A 24,757-nucleotide genomic window follows, 5' to 3' on the forward strand; every position below is an offset into this window, starting at 1 on the left:
TTATGGTAGACAAAAGCTAAATTTTCAAGTACCCAAAGCCCTCAACAAGTTTCCCTTTACTGATGATTTCTTTTATTGCGATAGCAATTATATGGACACTCAAAAGCAGATTTCTGCCGTCGGCGTCGCCGTCGCCGTCGCCGTGAGGTTCCGTATGACGTCAATGGAGATGAAATCGTGGCCGCGCGCCGCCGAACGCTGTATGTGCGAGTGAAAGGGCGCGAGGGACGCGCTCTTTCACGGGGAGTGAACGCACGGCGGAGAACAAACGCGCGTTCTGCGCCGTGCTTCCTTAAGGGCTGCAGAAGTAGGCGTCTCTTTCCTCCTTTACAATCACCATATATGTAGAGCAAACGCGCCTTCTTCAGACGCGCGAGAGGCCGTGGGGGAGGGGGAAGGAAGGGACGCGACGTTTAGCTGCGGCACCAAGTGCCTATTTATATGAGAGGCTCCAGCAACAGTCACCAACGCCGCACGCATTTTGAGCTAACGCGGGCAAAACGCCGATGGCGTCGACAACAGTTCTGCGTGTTGTTGCTACCAAAGCCGCTCACCTTACTTCGTATGACATTGCTGTGTTGCTATCGCATTCATTGCTTCGCCCTTAGGGCGAAACTGTGACATTTTTTATCTGAAAATGTTTTTAAGAAATACACGAAACGACGTTTGATTGAAGGCCAAATTCAAATGTAAAAAAAATGTAATCCACCGTTTTCTTATATGTACGTTTTTCTCTATCTTTGTTGCGGACAAGTACTGTAGTCGCATATTTCTTGTCTTAATTCACCAGTCATGTATGCATTGTGTTTGTACGTGTATGACTTTGTATGCTTGAGTATTACCTTGCACATGATTGTCTTTTTCCCTAATTAAGTTTCACTGTGCGCATTGTAGCATTGTTTTTGACATATTTGTGGCACCTTCTATGTACATTTTCTTTTTTTTTACTGCCAACTGTATGGGTACCGGGGCCTCGTCAGGCCTTACCGCCTTTTGTCCTGGTCCCCTCTTTTCTTTGAAAAGAAGAATAAACTTCATTTTACTTCATTTCACTTCACTTCTTTTTTTTATCCTCGAGAAAAGCCGTGCATTACGAAGGGCCGGCAACACAGGCAGTCCTTATGTAGCAGCGGCGACAGGTTGATTCCATTCATTCCTCAGTATGCGAATCACTATTTTTGCAGCTAACTACCGCACACGTCTTCCCTTTATCGTTACACATTTTGCAGCATGAATCGGGAATAGTGCATTAGTGAACACCCAGTTGCATTTCCGACAGCTGATCACACAGTAGCAGGGCAGAAGCAGTAATGGTTTCGTATTCGTGCGCATTCGCTGAGGCAACTGATGGCGCGCAGCCGAAAGCGCCATTTCGATCCTCTAGAGCAAACTACGCCGCGAAAGGGGTCAATAACTTTATATTATTACGATAGCATCGAAAGATGTTGAAGAGACGAGCCGCCGCGCGAAAGACGATGAAGTATGTCTGTGCTCTTGGTGCGAGCGATTGTGGGCCTGGCTGTCTGGCTTCAGTGTAAATAGCCTCTAAATAGCCTCTTTCGTCTGTGTCCTTCCACACGTAACATTCTGGTGGAGGTTAGCGATCCGCGTCCTCACCACGGAACTCCGAAGTGGTCGGTACATCGAGCTTGTCACCATGCCCCCGGTGACGAGACCGCCTCTGCAACGGCTTCGGCTCGCCCGACTACGCCTATCGTCACGGTTGCCCAACATCGCGAACCTGGTGTGTTCTCTGGCCTGGAGGGACAGGATGTTGACGAGTGGATCAAGCTCTATGAACACGCCAGTGCTAATAACAGGTGGGACCCAACGATTATGCTCGCCAATGTCATCTTTTATCTCGGCGGCACCCCACGCGTGTGGCACCAAACGCATGACGACGAGTTCACCAGTTGGGACACTTTCAAAGAACAGCTTCGGGAACTGTTCGGCGACCCTCTTGGGCGCAAGGTTGCCGCGAGTAAGGCTCTTGCATCTCGTGTGCAGACCTCTACAGAGCCGTATGTTTCATACATCCTCAACGTCTTGGCTTTATGCCGCAAAGCTGACGATACTATGTCCGAAGCAGATAAAGTGGCCCATGTGCTAAAAGGCATTGCCGACGACGCTTTCAATTTGCTTGTTTTCGGCAACGTCTCGACTGTCGACGCCATCATAAAAGAATGCCGTCGCCTTGAACACGCTAAGAGCCGCCGTATCACACCCCACATCATGCGGCTTCCCAACACTGCTGCTACGTCGACGTGTGAGGGTCGACCGCGTCAGGCCACCACCTGTGACGACGTAACCCGTATTCTTCGTCGCGAGCTCGAGGCTGCCTGTTCCTCAGCTTTCTCCGCGACGCCTCCTGATCCGCCAGCTACCACGATTGCGATGATTCAGGCCGTCGTCAGACAGGAATTTGAAAACATGGGTCTGAACTCCGTGTGTTCAACGTCTCAACCTAGCGTTCCCCAGTTCTCTAGTGCCCCTCCTCGCCCTCGGCAGTCCCTTTCTGCCACATCTCGCCGCAACCCGTCCGAATGGCGTACCCCTGATGACAGGTCGATCTGCTTCCACTGCTGTCGCATCGGCCACGTCGCTCGTCACTGCCGCAACCGATGGCCACCTCCTCCTCGGACATACGCCGCCGCTTATCCCCGCACCTTCGGACCTTCTGTTCCCTATGCCTCCCGCCATGAACCCACTGTCGCTGATGCCCCTGCTCCGAACCTTCGCTACAGCCGCTGGCCCTCTCCTCGACGCCACCAGTCTCGTTCGCCCCAACCCCGTCGATTTTCGTCGCCGCCTATCGCCTCCCGGATGCCGCCGGAAAACTAGACACTGCAGCTTCTGGAGGTGAAGCTGCGTTGTCGACCCTGCCCTCAAATCCTCTGCTCACATTGCATACGAACCAAAACCTTCTTGACGTTGACGTCGACGGCTATCCTGTCACTGCACTGATCGATACAGGGGCCCATATTTCAATTATGAATGCTGCCTTCCGACGACGACTCAGAAAGCTCCTCACCCCAGCGTCGGCACGCGTCGTCCGCGTCGCGGATGGCGGTACTGTCCCTATCGTCGGCATGTGTACGGCACGTGTCAGCATCGCCGGCCGCCACACTCCTGTCCTCTTCACCGTGCTTGCTCATTGCCCCCACGACCTAATTCTCGGACTCGATTTTCTTTCTGCACATTCTGCTCTTCGCCTTGAGTTGCCGATTTTCGCAGAACCTCCTGATGAACCCCAGTGCCCCTTACGCCCCAAAGGCTTTATTCGGCTACCACCAAAGTCAATAGCCTATATTGAACTGTTGTCTTCCCCACCTGTTGCTGATGGCGAGTACCTCGTCACTCCTCTGCCCGACATTCCACTACAGTATGACGTCACCGTGCGTCACAGTATTCTTACCATTACTAATAACTGCACTCGCATGCCTATCTTCAACTTTGGATTGGCAAAACATATTCTCCCGCAAGGTATTTGCCTTGCCAACGTTGACTGCCTCGGCGACCATCAAGTGGCAGCTTTATCAACCGATGGTTCTTCCGAGCTTGGCGTGACCCTCGCGCCAGCCTCAACATAACGAAAATGGTTGCGGCGGACCTGTCCTCTACTCAGGCTGAAGACCTTTCCAAAGTGTTATCGGCCTACAGAGATATTTTCGACTTCGACGATCGCCCTTTGGGCCAGACGCTCGCGGTCAAGCATCGGATTCCTACTGGCGATGCTACGCCTATTCACCGACGACCATATCGCGTTTCTGCGTCGGAACGCCGGGTAATTCAAAATGAAGTGACCAAAATGCTAGATAAAGACATCGTTGAGCCTTCTTCGAGTCCCTGGGCGTCACCTGTGGTGTTGGTTAAGAAGAAGGACGGCACGTGGAGCTTCTGTGTAGACTACCACCATTTGAACAAAGTTACTAAGAAGGACGTCTACCCGCTCCCACGAATCGACGACGCCCTTGACTGCCTTCACGGTTCCAGCTATTTCTCTTCTATTGATCTTCGCTCTGGATACTGGCAGATTGCTGTCGACGACATGGACAGAGAAAAAACAGCGTTCGTAACACCTGATGGCCATACCAACTTAAAGTAATGCCGTTTGGGTTATGCAATGCCCCGGCCACCTTTGAGCGTATGATGGACTCCTTGCTCCAAGGTTTTAAATGGTCCACGTGTTTCTGTTACCTCGACGACGTCATCGTCTTCTCGCCAACGTTCGACTCTCACCTTGAGCGTCTAACAGCTATACTTGATGTATTTCGAAAGGCGAAGCTGCAACTCAACTCGTCCAAATGTCGCTTTGGCCGCCGCCAAATTACTGTTCTGGGCCATCTCGTCGACGCTTCCGGAGTGCAGCCTGATCCCGACAAAACTCGCGCCGTCCGAGACTTTCCGGTTCCGAAGACAGCCGCAGACGTTCGCAGTTTTGTTGGGCTATGCTCGTACTGTCGTCGTTTTGTTCTGGATTTCGCGGCAATTGCTAGACCCCTCACTAATCTTCTAAAGAAAGGCGTACAATTTTCGTGGGGTACTTCAGAAGCCGGCGCCTTCTCTCGTCTCGTCACTCTTCTCACCTCACCGCCCATTCTCGCCCACTTCGACCCTGATGCCCCTACAGAATTGCGCACAGATGCCAGCGGTCATGGTGTAGGTGCCGTCTTAGCCCAGCGTCAGCGTGGCCAGGATCGCGTTATTGCTTACGCAAGCCGCCTACTATCACCATCGGAGCGCAACTATTCCATTACGGAAAGAGAATGCCTTGCTGTTGTCTGGGCAGTTGCGAAGTTCCGCCCTTACCTTTACGGTCGCCCTTTCTCCGTCGTCACTGACCATCATGCTCTCTGCTGGCTCTCATCGCTAAAAGATCCTACAGGCCGGCTTGGTCGATGGGCTTTGAGGCTACAAGAATTTTCATATTCCGTGGTGTACAAGTCTGGCCGCCTGCACCAAGACGCTGACAGCTTGTCGCGTTACCCTGTTGACGACTCTGACTCCTCCAATACTGACAGTGCTGCTTCCGTTTTCTCAGTATCCCAGCTCCTTCATTTCGCCGACGAGCAACGTCGTGATGCCTACACCAGAACACTCATCGACCGTTTGGAACACTCTCCGGCCGATACTACTCTATGCCTCTTCGTACTCCGCGACGGTACTCTATACCGTCGAAACCTTCCTCCGGACGGCTCCGAGTTCCTACTCGTAGTCCCTAAACACCTCCGCTCAACCGTTCTAGAAGAGCTTCACGACGCCCCAACGGCAGGGCACCTCGGCGTCTCTCGAACCTATGAGCGAGTACGTCGCCGTTTTTTCTGGCCGGGCCTTGCCCGTTCCGTACGGCGTTACGTCGCCGCTTGTGAACTTTGCCAACGACGCAAGAAGCCTTCCCAGCTCCCCGCTGGTTACCTGCAGCCGCTCGACATCCCTGCCGAGCCCTTTCATCGTGTTGGCTTAGATCTTCTCGGCCCCTTTCCGGAATCTACATCAGGAAAGAAGTGGATTGCCGTCGCTGCGGACTACGCGACCCGCTACGCCGTAACACGCGCTCTTCCGACCAGTTGCGCTACTGACGTCGCGGACTTCCTCCTACACGATATCATTTTGATGCATGGTGCTCCGCGTCAAATGCTCACCGACCGTGGCCGTACCTTCTTGTCCAAAGTCATTGACGACATCATGCGTGCCTGCTCAATACAGCACAAAATTACCACCTCCTACCACCCACAAACGAACGGCCTCACTGAGCGTTTGAACCGCACGCTTACGGACATGCTATCGAAGTACGTTTCCGCCGACCACCGGGACTGGGACCTGGCTCTCCCTTACATTACCTTTGCATACAACTCTTCCCGTCTCGAAACTGCTGGCTTTTCCCGTTTTCCTCTTGTATGGCCGAGAACCAACACTAGACACTGTGCTTCCTTTCCCAACAGCTTCAACTAGCGATTATGCCCGTGAGGCAATCGCCCGTGCTGACCATGCTCGCCAACTTGCGCGTGCTCGTCTGCAAGTGTCTCAAGAAAAACAGAAACAACGCAAGGACCTCCATCACCGTGATGTGCATTTTGCGCCCGGCACCCTCGTGTTGCTTTGGTCACCATCGCGTAAAGTTGGCCTTTGTAAAAAAAATCACAGCATATCCACGGGGTGAATGATGATGAGTGGGCGAAGCTCCGGAGGGAATCATCGGATCTCCCGCTTAAGGGGACGCTAGCCCAAACGCGTTAGAAACGTGCAGTACTCTCTAGTAAGGGGGAGCGGCCACAGCGTCTTACGCAGCCATTGGGCGCGTTAAGTTAAGGCGCTCGAGCGCGCTCTAGCCAGCAGAGCGCGCTCTTTCAAACTTAACGTCTAAAAAGCGACTTCCGGTGCGTGATTACGGAACGCGCTCTACGCGCTCCACCCTGGAGACGGTGCGCGAGAGCGCGCGCCTGCTACGACTTCCGGAAAAATGACGTATCCGACTCTTTCCACTTATGCAAGTCCGTGCTCCTTGCCCACTCGTTCCTGCCGCCGCTGCGCAGCCGGGCGTCTGCTCCAAGGCATGATCGGGAACTTCGCGTGTTGGCGCGGTTTGAGCTTATCACGAACCGAAAATGACGGCCCGATCATTACTTGCCAGACGCTCAGGTACGTAACCGAACAGTCGCAGTTTGGCGCCTTCTCGTCGCTACGTTAATGTGTACGATTTCTTCAGTCCTCATGGTATCATGGAAGATGTTGGGGCACTGCTCTTTGAATTGTGTGTACGTGTATCTGGGCGCAAGGTTGATCACATAATCCTGGATGCCTCGGATCATAAGGCTTTCTGTCCTCTTGCGATCGTCAATGAGTCATCAGTCAGCATACCGCGGAGCAGAAATAAATCCTCTGACAGGGTACCTCTGAGAACACCACGAACAGCTTGCATCGCATACATAAGCCGCTGCTGCTGCGTCCGTCACTGCGCGTCAAGTTCTTCTAGCTCTTCATCGTCTATCAAAAATTGCAGGAGGGTGTTTATCGGCGGCGCCATCTTCAAAAAGCGCGCGCAATGCGATAGCGGTCGCGGAAGCAACATAACATTCGCCAGACGGCGCGTTCGTGCGCCCGAAAGCAGTCGGCGAATATCGCCGTTAAGTTAAGCTCCGAAGGCGTCGCACTCGAGCGCACTCGAGCGTGCTCCTTTGGAGTTCGGAGCGCGCTAACTTAACGCGCCCATTTACACATGCCGGAACGTGCACCGCGTTTGCCGACGCCATCACATGACTGCTGAGAGAGTATACCCCCCGTATTCATAAACGCTCCTCGACTTGAACTTGACTTGCCACCGCTTTGGGCAGCGCGTTCGAAACGCGTTGAAGGTAAGGTGGAGAGGCCACAGCGTCTTACACCAGCTTCTTACACGGGCCGTAACGCGCTAGCACAAACGCGTTAGAAACGCGCTAGAAACGCGGCCTTTCGTTAATGTTGGGTATTTATAGCCATCGTGGTGCGTTTGTCCATGTCCGCTTCGTGGCGTAGTGGGCTAACGCCGCGCGCTCGGAAGCGAGGGGTCCCTGGTTCGATTCCGCGCTACGGACACAACTTCGGAATTTTTTTCTCATTTTTCTCAGACTGGTTACACACTACTACTACTACTATGACGGGGACGGAACGGGTGCCGCTATAAGGAGCTTCGCCCCTAAAACGGCTCTCCTGTTACACAGGCCCATATCGCGTGCTCCGCCAAGTGACCGATGTCACCTACGAAATCGTTCTAGCCACGCCCACTACGTGCTCCGCTGTGACAACCAGTGATATTGTCCACGTCACCCGGCTCAAACCCTACACCTCTCCAAGCACCTTGGATATTTAACAGCACCGTGACGGCGCTTTTGCCGCCGGAGGGGGGGGGGGGTAGTATTACGATAGCATCGAAAGATGTTGAAGAGACGAGCCGCCGCGCGAAAGACGATGAAGTGTGTCTGTGCTCTTGGTGCGAGCGATTGTGGGCCTGGCTGTCTGGCTTCAGTGTAAATAGCATCTAAATAGCCTCTTTCGTCTGTGTCCTTCCATACCTAACAATATGAATGCCTCTCTCTATATTGTACAGTTACCTTTACTTGCAACAACCTTGGCTCTATCGGTTCCTTCCGTGCTTTTTTTCCACCAGTCTCTTGCTTATCTCGACTGTTGACCAGTTGATGCTTTCATATTATTTGAATGACACCGCTCCTGGAATGTGGATGTTACCTATGTGTCTTGCTGGAAGAATATCTAGACATTTCATTACGATGTGCTCAGTTTCATCGGCCTTTGCTCGTTCTTCCACCGCTTCGATCGTGAAAAAGTTCGCGGCCATTAGCACGACCACTAGCCGAGCTTTTGAATAAAGACGCCCCTTTCAAGTAAGGAGGCCTTTGCGTCCTCGGATCTAATCGACCGTCTCACAACATCGCCCACTCTGGCACATTTTTATCCTTCTGCACATACTGATGTTTGCACCGACGCCAGCAGACACAATGGCAGCGCGGCAACGACCGTGTTATCGCTTACGTCAGCAGGCTCCTCTCAACCTCTGAGGGCAACTATTCCATCACTGTGCGTGAGTGTCTGGCCCTACTTTTGGCAGTTGCTAAGTTCCGCCGATATTAACGTTAAGTAACGTTAAGAGACAGGAAGAGAGCAGTGTGGATCAGAGAACAAACGGGGATAGCCTATATTCTAGTTGACACTAAGCGGAAGAAATGGAGCTGGGCAGGCCATGGGTGTGGGATGGATAAACGATGGACCATTAGGGTTACAGAATGGATACCAAGAGAAGGGAAGCGCAGTCGAGGTCGGCAGAAAACCAGATGGGATGATGAAGTTAGGAAATTTGCAGGCGCAAGTTGGAATACGCGAGCGCAAGACAGGGGTAATTGGAGATCGTAGGGAGAGGCCTTCGTCCTGCAGTGGACATAAAATATAGGCTGATGATGATGATGATGAAGTTCCGTCGATACCCCTTTCAGTCGTCACAGACCATCACGCGCTTTGCTGGTTGTGCTCACTGAAAGATCCTACAGGACGACTTAGTCGCTGGGCGTTACGCCTACATGAATATTCGTATTCTGTCATCTACAAATCTAGCCGTCGACACAAAGACGCTGATTGCCTGTCTCGCTACCCGGTCGACGAGCCTGACCATCGTAGCACTGCCAATGGCATTTTAAATGCGAAGTATTTCTCGGCAAACATTTGCCACTTTCACAGTAGTATCTATCTATCTATCTATCTATCTATCTATCTATCTATCTATCTATCTATCTATCTATCTATCTATCTATCTATCTATCTATCTATCTATCTATCTATCTAGCCGCCTACGTCTTTGTGCTCTCATTGTCGTTTCGTTAAATTGGTATATACCAAAATGGGCATACTATGACAAGAGTATATGACGAACATAAATGATATGTCATGACATGAATGTCAGTACATACGTGTCATGTAGGTCATGAAACAGCCGTCTACGTCCTGTTGCTCTCATGGTCGATTCCTTAACTTGGTAGGTACCAAAATTGAAATAGTATAACAGGCGTGTATGAAGAACATAAGTGATAAGTCATGATGTGGGTACACATAACTATAATGCGTCCACAAGAAAGGCGGAACAACAACTGCCCCGATTGCGGGAGCACACACAGTTTATGTCTTCGGTCGGGCGAGAGTGTTATCACGCTGGCGCTCGGTTTAGTAGCGTCGACGATGCGCGCAGGCGCAGAAGCAGTGCCCCCCCCCCCCCCACGCAGAGAGGTGCCCTCAGGTTTGAAGAGCATTGGGGACGCGCACCTGGCGCCCAAAGCGCGTGATGTAGGGCACGGACTTAGGCGTTGGAGGCTGTTTTGGGTGATTTACGGGAGGCGCGCAGGAATTGGTAGTTTCCTCGGAGAGGATGTATGACGGCTTCAGTCCGTCGATGGAGACGCGAACGTCCCTCCCGCTGATTTGAAGGGTGAATGTTTTGTCGTCACGGCGGATAACCTTATAGGGTCCGGAGTAAGGTGGTTGAAACGACGCACGTATAGTGTCGTCGCGGAGAAAGGCGTGCGAGCACGTTGCCAAGTCTTTGAACACGAACGGGGTGGGCTTGGTGTGACGTGCTGCTGGAGACGGGCGCAGTGAGGCCATTGTGCGGCGCAGCTGGGCGACAAAGTATGTAGGGTCCGAGGTGGTGATGTCGGGAGTTGAAGCGGACAGAAGTTCCCCAGGTAGGCGAAGCGGCTCCCCGTAAACGAGTTTTGCGGGCGTTGCCTGGATGTCTGGTTTTAAAAGTGGTGCGCAGACCAAGAGCGACGGCCGGGAGAGCCTCGAGCCACGTTTAGTTAGGGTGGCACGTGATGGCTGCCTTGAGCTGTCGGTGAAACCGCTCAATCATCCCGTTGGCGCAGGGGTGGTAGCTGGTAGTCCGTGAGCGCTCGAACCCGGTGGAAAGCCCGAGGAGCCTGAAGAGTTGGGACTCGAATTGCCGTCCTTGATCGGTTGTGACGCGACGAGGAGTGCCGAAGCGGGAAATCCAGCCGGAGAAGAAGGCCGAGGCGACTTCTGCCGTAATCCTTTCGGGCGGCAATACTTCGGGCCATCGAGTGTACCGATCGATGGCGGTGAGGCAGTATCGGTAAGGGCCGACTGGTGGAAGGGGGCCAATGATGTCGATGCCGTGTTGAAACCGTTCCGACGGCAGGGGGAATGCCCCGAGCGGTGATGTGACGTGCCGGGGGATTTTGGCGCGCTGACATGGAGTGCACGTGCGTGCCCAGGTGCGGCAGTCCCTTTGCATTGAGGGCCAAACATAGCGGTCAGTCACAAGGCGTGTAGAAGCGCGGATGCCGGGGTGGCTGAGGTTGTGTAACTGGTTGAAAACGCTGCGGCGATGCGGCGAAGGGACATATGGTCTCACTCGTCCGGTAGATATGTCGCAGTAGAGAGTGTCCGTCGACCTAGGGATGGCGATTTGTTGAAGTTGAAGAGAGGAGCCGTTTTCGAGGGGCTGCTGGAGTTTGGCGTCCGTTTTCTGAGCGTTGGCGAGGGTGTCAGTCGTAACGGGTGGCAGCTCGACAGCAGAGACGCGTGAGAGTGCGTCGGCGACCACGTTATCCTTTCCGCTGATGTGTTGGATGTCGGTGGTGAACTGGGTGATAAAGGACAGTTGGTTATGCTGGACCGGCGGAAGTTTTTCGCGTTGTTGGGAGAAGGCATAAGTGATAGGTTTGTGGTCAGTCTAGATGGTGCAGTGCTGTGCCTCGAGAATATGGCGAAAGTGTTGGACCGCTTCGTAGATGGCGAGGAGTTCTTTGCAGTAGGCTGGCCATGTTGTCTCGGCAGGGGCGGAAGTTTCATCGGCGATGCCTGCAGGCGAGACTGTTTTTGGGCTAGAGAGTTTCTTCGAAAAAAAAATACCAACGGGCACCAGTTTTGGCCCACGCGCTGCATCAGGGCGGCTCCGACGGCGGTGCTAGAGGCATCTGTGAAAAGGGCCAAGGGAGCCTCTGGCTTGGGATGCGACAGTAGAGTGGCGTTGCAGAGGGCAGTTTTGCAGTCTTCGAACGCTTGAGTCAAAAGTGGTGTCCAAGTGACAGGATGGTTGCCTCGTAGGCCAGCCAACCCGTCATGAAGAGAGGCCTGATATGCAGCGGCTTTAGGCACGAAGCGCCTGTAATAGTTGAGCATGCCCAGGAAACGGCGGAGGTCTTTCGCTGTAACAGGCCGCGCGTAGTTCTTAAGGGCCGAGATGCGGTCAGGCAAGGGTGTAGTACCTTCTGAAGAAATTTGATGGTCAAGAAACGTGACGACGGTACGCCAAGCGTGCTCTTCTGGACGTTTATGAGTACGCCGTGGTCGTCGAGGCGTTGAAACAGTTGGCGAAGGTGTTGGCAGTGATCCTTTTCTTTGGGGGAGAAGACCAGGTTGTCGGCTAGGTAGACGAAACAGAAGTCTAGGCCGCGGACGACGTCGTCGATGAAGCTTTGGAAGGTTTGCCCCGCATTGCGGAGGCCAAAGCTCATGAAAGTAAATTCGAATAAGCCGAAGGGCGTGATGATCGCGGTCTTCGGGACGTCATCTGGGTTCACAGGAATTTGTGTGTAGGGTTTTACCAGGTCAACAGTTGAGAATACGGTGCTGCCGCGTAAGCGGTGGGCAAAATCCTGCATATGACGAACGGGGTACCTGTCTGGGATGGTACGGGCGTTGAGGGCGCGATAATCTCCACACGGGCGCCAGCCATTGGTCTTCTTCCGCACCAAATGAAGCGGTGAGGCGTAAGGGCCCTCCGAGCGGCGCGCGGTACCCTCGCGGAGCATCTCTTCAAACTCTGCTTGGGCGATTCGAAGGCGGTCCGGAGCTAGGCTACGGGCGCGGCAAGAGACCGGGGGGCCTCGAGTAGTGCGGATGTAGTGCACGGTTGAGTGGCGTACCTCTCGAGGACGCCCGCTAGGTCGTGTCAGGTCGGGAAATTCTGCGAGGATGGCGTGGTATGGCGATTGATCTTCAACGGCGAAAGCTTTAACGCTGGGCTGTTGGGTGGTCGTGCGTTGGCCCGGCGCGGAGAGGCCTGTTATGGCGTCAATAATTCGGTCATGCCGGCAGTCGGGTAAAAGATGGTAGTACGCCAGGAAGTCGGACCCAATGATTGGCTCTGCGACGTCGGCGATGACGAAATTCCAGGGGAATTCACGGCGTAGCTATTTGAGGGTGATGTTCAGGCGGAGCGCGCCGTAGGTAATGCTTGAATGGTTCGCCTGCACTTAGCTCGAACGACGTGCAAGGGCGCTTGTCGTGCAGGAATGCTCGGCGAAAGCAGCAGATGTCAGAACCGCAGTCGATGAGGAACCTTCGCTTACTGACTTGGTGGGTGACAAAAATGCGACGGCCTCTAAGTTGGCAGCTCGCGGCCGTCTCTACGGGCTGCTGTTGAAGTTTCCATGACGTCCAACTGAGCAGGGTGGTTGGCATTTCCGGGCTCTGTCACCGAAGCGACGATGGTAGTAGCAGCGGCCGTCGTCGTTTTCTTGCGATGAATCAGGTGTTTCGGCCTTGGCTTTGGGGGCGTTTTCCGGGACGCAACGTCGGGCGTTGATCCAGATGCCTTTGAATAGAATCCACCTGACGGGCGATTTCGTCGATACGGCTAGCGAGCTCGGGGGTGGGCTGTGGGGCGCCGGCGGCGTGGACGAAAAGGGGTGGCGGCCCGATGTCTTCTGTCGGGCGAGAGTGTTTTTATCACGCTGGCGCTCGGTTTAGTAGCGTCGACGCTGCGCGTAGGCGCAGAAGCGGCGCCGCACCGTGCCGCCACAATGACATAAATGTCATGACATGCATGCCATATGCATGCCATATAGGTCATGAAAATGACCCAGCGAAAAAGATTAACACTCAAAAACCGCTGAAATAGGTTCGGACGTGCGTAGTAAGTGAATGAAACAGTAAATGGCGCTGGTAGAAGTCATATAGTCATGAGCATGACTCAGCATAAATGACAATGACTCAGCGAAAAAAGGTTAACACTAAAGAGCCACTGAAATGGGTTCTGACGTGGGTACTAAGCGAAAGAAACACCAAAGGATGTTGGTAGAAGTCAGTAAGGACCATGACTCAGCAAAAGTAACAATGACTCAGCGAAAAAAGATTAACACTCGAAAACCACTGGAATGGGTTCAGACGTGAGCACTAAGTGAAGGAAAAGGCCAAAGGTCGGCGGGTCGGTCGAAGTCATAATCATGAGCATGACTATGGCTTTCGAATTAAGGTATCTTAGGCCTAGCTAAAGGGACTCGATCCTGAGGAAGTCATGGCATGGATGTCATGACATGCGTGTCATGTATGTCACAAAACAGCCGCCTACGTCTTGGTGCTCTCATGGTCGTTTCGTTAACTTGGTAGCACACTGCTTCGCATAACATCGATTCCCACAGGGCGTGGGTCTACCGGCTTTCTCTCTTTCTTTCTCTCTTACTTGTTTTCTCTCCCTTTCTGTGTCTGCCTTCGCTAGCATCGTCGATGAGCAGTACCGGGACCTATCGCTGAGCAAGCGCCTGCACTCTTCACCTACCGACGCCTCTGTTCACCGCTGTGTCCTCGAAGGTGGCATTCTCTACCGAAGGAACTTCCTCTCTGGCGGATCTGATCTTCTTTTCGTTGTGCCCAAACATCTACGATGGACTGTGCTCTTTGAGCTCCATGACGTACCCACTGCAGAACACCTTGGGGTAACTCGCACGTACGACCACGTCCACCGCCGCTTCCATTGGCCCGGTCTCGCTCGCTCCGTACGACGCTATGTTGCGGCCTGTGATTCTCTTCCAGCGTCGGAAAACGCCTTGGGTGCTAGTTGCTGGTCATCTGCAGCCAATAAGCGCCCTTGCGGAACCCTTCTTCAGTGCTTCTTCAGTGTTGTATTAGATATCATCAGCCCCTTTCCCAGGTGATCCTCTCGGAACAAATGGGTAGCCGTTGCGACTGATTACTCCACCCGATGCGCCATCACACGGGCTCTACCGACCTGTTGCGCCACTGACATCGCAGTCTTGCTTCATAGCGCCCTGCGATAGCTGCTACCGACCGGGATCGTAAATTTTTGTGAAAGTCATCACCGGCATTGTGCATTCCTGCTCCACTTAACACAAGCTGACCACGTCATACCACCCTCAAACCAATGGTCTGACGGATCGGTCACAGATGTGCTGTCCGTGTACGTTTCGAAGGACCACCATGACTGGGTCACGACACCGCCGGACTTTCTCCATTTTGTATATCGTCCCTTGTTACTGCATTTCCTCCTGTTGCGACCTCAACAAGCGAGTATGCGCGCGACGCCGTCGCCCTGGCCGACTATACACGGCGGCTTGCCGGTACCCGACTGACGGCCTCGCAAACTACTCAGCAGCGTCTCTACAACGCCCGCCACCGGGACCTACAGTTTTCTCCAAGTGCGCTCGTGCTCCTTGTGGTCACCTTCTTGTCATTTCGGACTTTCAGAGAAGCTCCTTCTCGATACACGGGGCCCTACGGCGTGCTGCGCCAGGTGACGCCTTTGATCTACAAAATCGCTCCCGTCAGTTCTGCCTCACCCTCTGCTCTGGCATCCAGTGATGTCGTGCACGTCAGTAGGCTCAAGGCCGCCGGCTACACTGCTTCCACGCCCGGCCTTTAGTTGCTCCGGGACGCGTGTTTCTATTTGCGCCCAAGCCCATGGATGGATGGATGGATGAGGCTGAACCCTTTAAATCGGGTGGTGGCATACGCCACCTAGCCATGACTATTAACATATTGTGTACTTTGTGCTGGGTGAAATTTCACCCCTGCCTTGATTTTAGCCACCAATCAGATAACCTCTGTTTGGTTATTTCTTCCCACTTAAAGTCTCTTTTGCCTTCCCTGTCCCTAAACCCCAATGCTTTGAAAAAATCCGACCCGTTGCTTTGCACAGTAGGGTTAAGGCCTTTACAGAAAAGTATGAGGTGTTCAGCCGTTTCCTCCTCTTCTCCACACGCACCGCACAACGTGTCTATACCTTGGTACTTGACACGGTACATCTTAGTCAGCAATACTCCCGTCCTGGCTTCAAACAACAAAGAGCTTCCCCTAGAATTATCATAGATATTTTCTTTGGCAATTTCTTGCTTGAAAGTTCTGTATGTTCCCAGTGCTGATTTCGTCTGCATCCCTGTTTTGCACAGACCTCTCTCTGTTTCTTTAACCTTTTTCTTAAGCGCTCTTTCCTGGTTTGCACCCCTCCTGCAGTCCAAATATTTGATTGACAATTTTCTGGTCAGCTTCCTCCATTTTGTGTCAACATTCCTCGTGTACAAATAACTGAAAACTCTGCTTGCCCACCGCTTTTCTGCCATTTCTCTCAATCGCTCCTCAAGTTCTATCTTGCTGCTGGCTTCCCTGCCCTCAAATGACGTCCATCCCATGTCACCCTATACCCCCTGATTCGGTGTATTTCCATGGGCTCCCAGAGCAAGTCTACCTATTCCCTCGCTGCTTAACTTCCAACCTTGCTCGAACCTCTGATCTCATGCACAGGACCGCATTACCGAAAGTCAAACTAGGGACCATCACGCCTTTCCAAATCCCTCTCACCACTTCGTACCTATTGTAATTCCACGGTGCCCTATTTTTCATCACAGCTGCATTTCTGCTACCTTTAGCCATTACATATTTTTCATGTTCCGTTAGGTACTCAGCCCCATTGTTTAGCCACACTCCAAGATATTTGTACTTATCCACCACCTCCAGCGTAACCTCCTGTATCCTATGCTCGCTGCCCTGATTATCATCAAAAATCATGACTGCCGATTTTTATTTACTAAACTTCAAACCTAAGCTATCTCCCTCTTTACCACAGATGTCCATGTCCTTTACCACAGCCCAGTGCTCGGCCGCTGGCGACGCCATGCGCCGCTCGCGCGTACCATGGTTTCTTTCGCCGAGGGCGCTTGAACGCAATCATGTAGTTCGCATGAATGCGAGCTTTCGAAGCGCGTCTGTATGGTCTAGTGGTGACGATGCTCGCTTCGGGACCAGCCGTAAGCGGGTTCCAATCCCGCTTTTGCTAGAAACTTATTTTTTTCTTGGTATCGCGCTTGTCTCTTTTTTTTTCCTCTCTGTTTGCCAGCGCGGTCGGTTGAACCCCGGGGACGCGGTAGAAGCCGCGGTGCCGGGCGCCGACGCGAAGCGGCGGTCGTTGAGGTGTTGCGGAGCGCAGCGTAGCAACACCCCAAATAAAGAAATACTGCTCCAGTCAGGTAGACTGCTCCCTCCGTGATAGTGAGATTATATTTGGATCATCAAAACAGTGATGCGTTTATTTAGGAATGGCATCGATCCCTTAGCAGCAGCCACAGTCGTGCCTAGTCACCACCAGCCCAGCGTGTTCTCCGTTCCAACGGCGGCGGCTAGAAACATGGTACGCGCGAGCGGCGCATGGCGGCGCCAGCGGTCGAGCATTGGGCTTGGGCGCAAATAGAAATACGCATCCCGGTGGTGGGCGTCGTACGACAACTTCTGCCGTGACTGCGACGCAGAGAAGCGAAGACGGGCAATGGGACGTGAAGCTAGTGATGTGAAGGACACAACCACGATTGGAGGCTAGCGCGGGCCTTTTGGCCAAGTGTAGCGTTTTCGTTTGTAAGTATATTTGTACAGCTTCTTGTCTGCGTCTTCCCATATAACAATATCGCTAACATATTTTGACATTATACGATGAACACTGCTCCATATGTACGCCGTTTTTATGAAACAATGTAATTAAACAGAAATACGCGGAACTTGTATCGTGCCCCGGATAACCTCATACAGCGCCATCACGTTTCAGCACCATTTTGGGGATGATCTATTCGAGCCAACGATACCGAGCCGAAGAATCCTACTGGCGGTGCCCTTGGAGGCTCCATTTATCTCATAAACTGATAAAAATGAAAAAAAAAGAAACCGAAAAAACCTTCCAGGTCACAGTAACTACTCCGAGGCTAATGTCCAAGAGCATATTTTTGCGAATCGCCTACCAGTGGCAAACGCTTAATCACGGCTACAAATCTCGGAACCATCTTTTCTTTCATTAATTAGTACTCGTATCCCTAGAAGCTGAACAGTTCCGTAGAATTAAGTGTCGCAAATTCTGGAACAGCGGCAGCCAATGGCTTCCGAGAGAGAGAATAACCGTTTAATAATCTGAATCAGTCAGGACGAGTGCTTCTTTCGTCAACCAAGGCGGGCGGCCGCCTCAGTCCAAGTAGCTATTGGCTTTTGCTGCTTCCGGGGCCTGGTTGACCAGCTTGTGCTGGTTCTCCGAGTTCGGGGCCGCGAGCATGGCCTCTCACGATTCTTGGCGGTCTTCTTCTGTCTTCGTCTTCATTTTCTTGATTTTTTCATTCCCCCAGATTAGAACACCCCGTCACCATGTGACGAAGGGCGTCTGGTGCCCTGCCGGACCGGCATTGGTATGTGAATCGGGTAGGGTGCTCTCTATTCATTATAACGCCGTGTACTTAAGAGTTTGTTTGGAGACGCTGCAGAGCGACTTTCTATTCTCTTGAAGAAAATAAATTGCGCATAAGAAATAGTTTCCTGTCAAACCATTTTTTTTCTGGGGTTTTGCGTGCCAAAAGCAGTTCTGATTATGAGGCACGCCGTAGTGGAGGGCTCCGGATTTATTTTGACCACCGTGACCTCATGCTCAGCAGCGCAACGCCTTAGCCACTGAGCCACCGCGGTGCGTTCCTGTCAAACCAAATAATGTTAAGTTCTTACGCATGAATTTGAGAATATGGCCTGATCTTTCAAACATATGCTGTAGGGCGGCTACCCTTCAGTCTGTGACTTTCCTGAATTAAAAAGAAACCACTTAACAGCAACCTAAAGTTATGTCGGCAACACGAAAGCGGGGAAAATCGCATAACTATTGTGGTTTATTCGCAGCTTCTCTCAGAATACGAGCTATGCGAATTGCATTTGGCCCCTTAATTCTGGTAAAATATAGATGTTGCATGCTGTTGGTTTACTGTGAAGTGACGTAGGCGAGGTTCAAGCGCGCGCATTGCTTTCTTTATTAATTCGTCACGCAAGCGAAGAATGCGTCTCGCGTAGTAGGATTGCCCCAAGTGCTTTCGGTGCACTTGATAAAAGTGAATTTACCGAAAAATGTGGTTGATCCCTCTTATATAGGAATCGGTATACAACACGAAAGTGAAACGTGTCTTCACAGAAGTAGTGTAATGTTTATTGCACATTGATATATAATGTCTATTGGTGTTTTGTGGCTAAAGCGCCCTTAGGCGTTGATGCACCCACGCTGACGCCTGGTGGCACGTCTCCTCCATCACGACTACCAACGTCGATGACCATGAGCAACCGTCGTGCATATGGAAGCTGCACTACGCTGCACACGCTAGCACAACGCGAAAGACGAAGCACGTAACTGAGGCGTTGATGCACCCACGCTGACGCCTGGTGGCACGTCTCCTCCATCACGACTACCAACGTCGATGACCATGAGCAACCGTCGTGCATATGGAAGCTGCACTACGCTGCACACGCTAGCACAACGCGAAAGACGAAGCACGTAACTGACACACTAATACAACGCGCAAGACAAAGCACGTAACTGAATCGTCACCGAGTCAAATCAGCGCGTACAGCGCGTCGTAATTGCAGCCTCCGCGATCAACTTCAGAAACATTTTCAGAGCTAATTGCGGAGGCCATGCTCCGCTGTGCTGAGTACGGTGAACGCCACCTAGGTGGCGTTGGTAGTGCTTCTTGATGCCAGCGTCCCTTCGAATGCTGGCATCGAGGCGTCGTAGTGCTGAGACCACCGAAGCGTTCACTGTCGGTGCGCGTTAGTGTCATAATGCAGTACTTCTCTTTTCTGCTCGTAGGCGGCGGCACCGCCCCGAGCAAGAGCGCGGGTACACGGAGGAGTGTTAGATATATAAGGCGCGTCTGTGTAGCTCTCTGCAAATGCGTTTGTGGCGCAATGGGTTAAACGCTCGGCGATCTATCGTCGCGGACCGAGAGGTCGTGGGTTCGATTTCCAAATTTTGCATGTTTGTGGAACTTTTTCTTCTGGTTTCTTTCTTTGTATTATGTTCGTGTACATTGTAAGCTGACGTATTTCCGTGACGGAAATACGTCAGTGAAGTCTTGGTGGACCCCGGCATAAAACACTTTCGTGTTAAAAACGCTTATATTCTTGCTTATCTTTCGTAAGTATAAAAAAAAAACACGCATGTGAAATGAATGCATGAACTGTCTGCACTGCTTAATTTCTCGGCATAGGTAATGTACTCCGCCGCGCCACGGATGACTGAAGGGTCGCGTCCATGGAGAGCAAACCGCTGGAATACTTACTGCTCAATGGACATTTTTTTAGAAGACTTCCGCGAGTTTATCTCAGTCTTTTTCAAAAATATTCCTCAGCGCGACCTCTCGTAAGTTTACCACAGTCGTACCAGTGTCATTAGGCCATGGATTTCACAATAACACTTCACACGGCTGAGACAACAAGCGCGCGCATTTACGCGCATTGATTCTTCGCCGGGACCTGGCGGCCGCTAGCTGGCAAAGCGTGCCGTGCGCAGCGCGCTGTCCCGTGGGAGAGGGTAATCCGAGGAGGAAAGCGCGCGCACGGAGGGGAGTGTCGCTACTTTCCTGAAGGGCCTGTCGCGAAGCGCGCGTCGTCTGCTACTGCGTCTGTTATTGCGCGCCTGTTATAGTATGTAAAATAAATGGTTTTCACAGTACAAACTGAAAGAAAATGGTTAACTTATGTTGAGAGAGCGCTTAATAGTGTGCTGTTTCTCGCTGCAATGAGTCAAAAGCGGTCATTTATATCGTCTGTCAACACGCTGATGTCACGATAGTTCTCTGCGTTGCTGTAATTTACTTAGAAGCTTAAGGAGCGAAGTGATATCCGTGAATACGAAGCTATTTAGGCTTTGAGACAGACTTAAAGTGTTACTGCACAGAAGAAAACTAGCCGGAAGGGCACCATTTTGCGTGGAATCGTAAGTTTGGCTACAAACATGCAAGTCACGGGCTAAAACATCACTGATATTGACGCCACGAGACCCAGAACTTTCCCAGAAACTTGCACTTCACCGCGCCGAGAAACTTTTACAACCGGAGTAGTCGTGTGCCACTTGGAGGAGCCTTTCGTTGCGCTAGCGTGCAGATTCCGAGGGTGCATCTGCGGCCGATGAGTTCCTTTGATGCTACCTGACGCTTAGATATCCAAGCAAATTCCTGCAAAAAGAACAAGCAGGTGTTTAGCGGCATGCGAGCCGCTAAAATAATTCTGAGGAGACAGTGAGCCAAACTTGCACACGCTTCAAGCAAATAGGGTGTGAACGAAAATGACGCATGTTGAACAAGTGAAGAATAACTATTTGTGTACAAGTGATGAAGTGAACCTGTTAGAAGACGGTCCGCAAAATGATTCTGTGTGAGAAGCCTGAAGACATTTTGCCAAGTACGACGACAACCGCCACGTAGCAGCGGCAAATTCAACTTCAAGTGCAGTTCACATGAAAACCACTGCTGCGTGCACGGCAGCTTGCAGATTTCTCTTCCTTTTTCCAGCTCAAGCCTTCTGGACCGGTCACTGATGGGCAGCACGAACTCGATCTTGCGAACAGCATCATCAAGGTAATCCATTGCTCGCCTGCACTTTCTTGTGGCGCGCACAGGCAATCAGATTACACAAGGTTCGGCGACAGCGGACAGCGATAAAATTCCTCGGTTCCCCAGCAACCACGGATATCCGTTGGACGTCTTATGGATATCCGTTTTCGATATAACGGACATCCGATGGACATCTGCAGATCTCCAACAGGCGTCCATCGGACGCTTGATGGATATATAAAAAAAAAACTATTCTCACATCCATCAGACATCCGAAATGGGATCCTGTGGCGGAGGTATTTCGGACAGAATGTGCGTCGTGCAGTGTATGTGCGTGTGCGCACACCTTGAAGCAGCGATAGGGGAATGCATTCGAGCACCCAACCAATGTTATATAACAACCGATCAGGTGTGTTAATGTATTGTGGTGTGTTAATGCACTGTCGCCGCTCTGCTGCAAATAAACTAAAACAATGGGCCCACACCAGCTTCAAAATACAATAAATATTTTGCTGCCACCTTATGTTATACAGTTCAGAAAGCACACATGAATACTGTTCATAGCGACAACTATGCACGCTGATAAAACGAAAATTTTGCAGATCTATAGATATCATGACTGAAGTTAGAAGAGCACGAAGACAGAAAACAAAACTGGAAACTCCCTTGATCATGTCAAACAGAGTCTAACGAATAATCATACTTTGTTTATTTTTCGGCCTGTCAAGCCTTACCAGGATTCATTTTTCTTTAGAATAAATAAAAAGCTCACAAGCAAGAATAAATGTGTGGCGGAAACCAAAGAAAGCACAATGCGTAGTTGAAGCATTAGGGCTTACCTGATACAGTAAGGTACGAGAACGGGCCAGACGAAGGGCGGAAAAAAAGGTTAGATCTAACGAAGGCACTGTGTTCGTCCCACATTCATTGCCGTCTTTTGTCTCATTATGCACTGATTAAATACGATTACTTAATACAGGCATAAATAACAGTCTGCACAGAATAATGTAAGATATCATTCAAACACAATTATGCACATATCTGAAATAGAATGCATTTTGAAGTCGAGGTTTTGACGGAAGCCCGTCTGGTCGGGAGGCATCATGAAGAAAGGTAAAAAGAAGGACACCGACCAATAAAGTATCTGCACAATGCCACAAAGCCGGGCTGCTGGCCTACAAAAAGTGCGCCAAAATCTCTCGGCGTGTGGCTACCCGAGGTCGTTTGTGAACTCTGTGGAACGCCATCTGCCTCAGCCCCCCAGACCTGACTGTGTGCTCCCAAGAAACCGCGCCCCCATACCGTTTATGCCCGGTGTGAGCGAGGGCTTAGCCCGCGTTCTACGTGGCTATGACGTCCAAGTAGCTCACGTGCCATCCCAAAAATTACGCCATTGGCTGGTAAACGTGAAGGACAAGCTTCCGAAGACAAAGTTTCCTGGCATCGTCCACGGGATTCCATGTGAAGACTGCGACTGCGTATATATCGGCGAGACAGGCAATTTCGAACAGCGGTTCAAGCAGCATGCCAACTATATAAAAAAAGTGGCATCAAACGCCTTGGCAGAACATGCAGGTGACTTGGGCCACAGGATTGATTGGGATAACGCCAAGATATTAGAAAAAGAAAGAAAACTGACTTCAAGACACCACTTGGAATCCCTCCTAATCCAAATGACTGATAACACCCTCAACCGTAATGACGGAACCCTCCTCCCCATCTACACGCGCTGCTTACGTCATATTTTAAAACCATATAAACAATGTATCACACGTCCTTGATTTCATTGTGAACAAGGCTCCCGTCAGGGGAGCCGCAACTTCTTTTCTTGTAACTTTTATTGGTCGGTGTCCTTCTTTTTACCTTTATTCAGAATGCATTTTCAAAGACGTGAAAAAATTGTGACGCACCTGCAAGCTCACAGGGATGGAAAATTTTAACACCGAAAGCACAGCCATTTCTGCTAGTTCGTGGAATTTATGCATTGTTTAACAGTTATTATTATGCATACAAGGAACTTTTTTTTTCATTAAAAAGCTTAGTAAGAAAACAATTGAGGGCATGACACTTGAAACTGCGAACTTTAAGTGTTCTGGCTGCATGAAGAATATATCGAGACAGCCATTGCACATAATCATTATTAGATGCGGAAATTTCCACCACAAATGCATTTTTATAACAATATAGCCAGTACAGTACATGCACTTAGTGACCGCAGAATAGTGAATGATTTTAACCCCTTTGAACATAAATGCATTCAGTTCAATGCTATAAGGATATTGAGTTCCCGCAGCGCTAGTGAATGGCTATACAGCATATTGCTGCTGAGCCGGAGGTTGGGGTTCATGTCGTGCTACGATCACTGGCATTAACCTCTGATGTTGCATCTGTACAGCGGGAAAAATCGCAAGGCACACAAACGTTCGAACGGATAGGACAACACATGTGTGCGGCGTGCATGCACCACTGCACCATCCTGGACTTGCGATTTTGCCAGCCATTGACTGCTATAGTTGCCGGAGTGAGATCCGAAGTCCGCAAATATGGCCTTTGTTTGCAGTGATGCTTTCTTTTGCGTCTGCGGCTTTCCCCTCACTTTAGGGCCTGTTAGCACCTGTGAACAAAACAGGTTCGATACTGCAATGGCTCAAATAGAAATAGATGTAGCTGTCATACCTCAATAGCTAAGCAGGTGACTTCGGGCAGGCTGTGAAGATGGCAAACGAACTGGCGCTTCGCCGCCATTAAAACAATGGCTCTACACTTGGATTGGATCGCTACAGGACACTGTCGTCGAACAGAATGCTTTGCCGAAGCTTTCTCACACGTCAACGCACATATAAATGTTTTGTTGAAGCTCATTTATTATATATAAAATTGGGCAGTGAAATAACTATTTGTTTTGAGAATGAGTGGTGTCCAAAAACCAAGCGTCTATGACGTGTGTCCGGCTCCCAAAATCGCTTCCGCTTAATTCAAACAGCAAAAGTATAGGAAAAGCATAGCCTTTAGAGATAGTCTACCACTATACATGGCGTCTATGATGCATTTTTTGCTTTTTTAATCGTTCATGCAGCCAATGAAAGCATATCCTTTGAGATCTGTTAAGCCCAATGCTACAGTGGGTTTGCTTAAATATTAAAATGTTCATAAATGCGCTCTTAAGTTGCAAGGATGTGTCAGTATCTTGTTTTGCCTTCCAAAGAAAGTTGGCAGTCACTTTAGCATACGCTAAAGACAATGAAGGCGAAAGCCTGCGTGCGCATAAAACATTTATTAAAATACTTGACGTTCTCATTTGAATGCGTTGTTACTTCCTATTGTTTTCTCCCGCCGAAGGTCGTGGGTTAGAATGCCTTAATGAACTATATCTTAATTAACTGTACCTTAACACCTAATAAGGTCGTAGGTTCCACTTCCAGCAATGGTCGACTCCCACCATCAATGGCGGCACCATCAATTTTGGTGTATTGAATTTCCGGTCCCACCAAAGATCAAGGGTTCAACTTCCATCGAAGTACGTGGGTTCGAGTGTCTTAATTAACTTCGCTTTTAATAACACCAAAGGTCGTGGGTTCAACCATCAATGGCGGCACTATCAATTTGGCGCCATTGAATTT

General features: G+C 50.8%; 1 protein-coding gene across 2 annotated transcripts in view; it reads left to right on the top strand.

Moving 5' to 3' along the window:
• The window catches only part of LOC119439891 (uncharacterized), a 227,704-nt gene that overhangs the window by 50,269 nt on the left and 152,678 nt on the right, over positions 1-24,757 (top strand). Inside the window, exon 3 of one of the 2 annotated variants that reach the window (XM_049661137.1) lies at positions 21,096-21,161. The exons of the other annotated variant lie outside the window; for it this stretch is intronic. Coding sequence (XP_049517094.1) covers positions 21,096-21,161 — 66 coding nt within the window. The remainder of the gene's footprint in view (positions 1-21,095; positions 21,162-24,757) is intronic. 2 annotated transcript variants of the gene reach the window in all.

This window comes from Dermacentor silvarum, chromosome 2, assembly GCF_013339745.2.
Source record: "Dermacentor silvarum isolate Dsil-2018 chromosome 2, BIME_Dsil_1.4, whole genome shotgun sequence".
In the NCBI taxonomy this organism is placed as follows: domain Eukaryota; kingdom Metazoa; phylum Arthropoda; class Arachnida; order Ixodida; family Ixodidae; genus Dermacentor; species Dermacentor silvarum.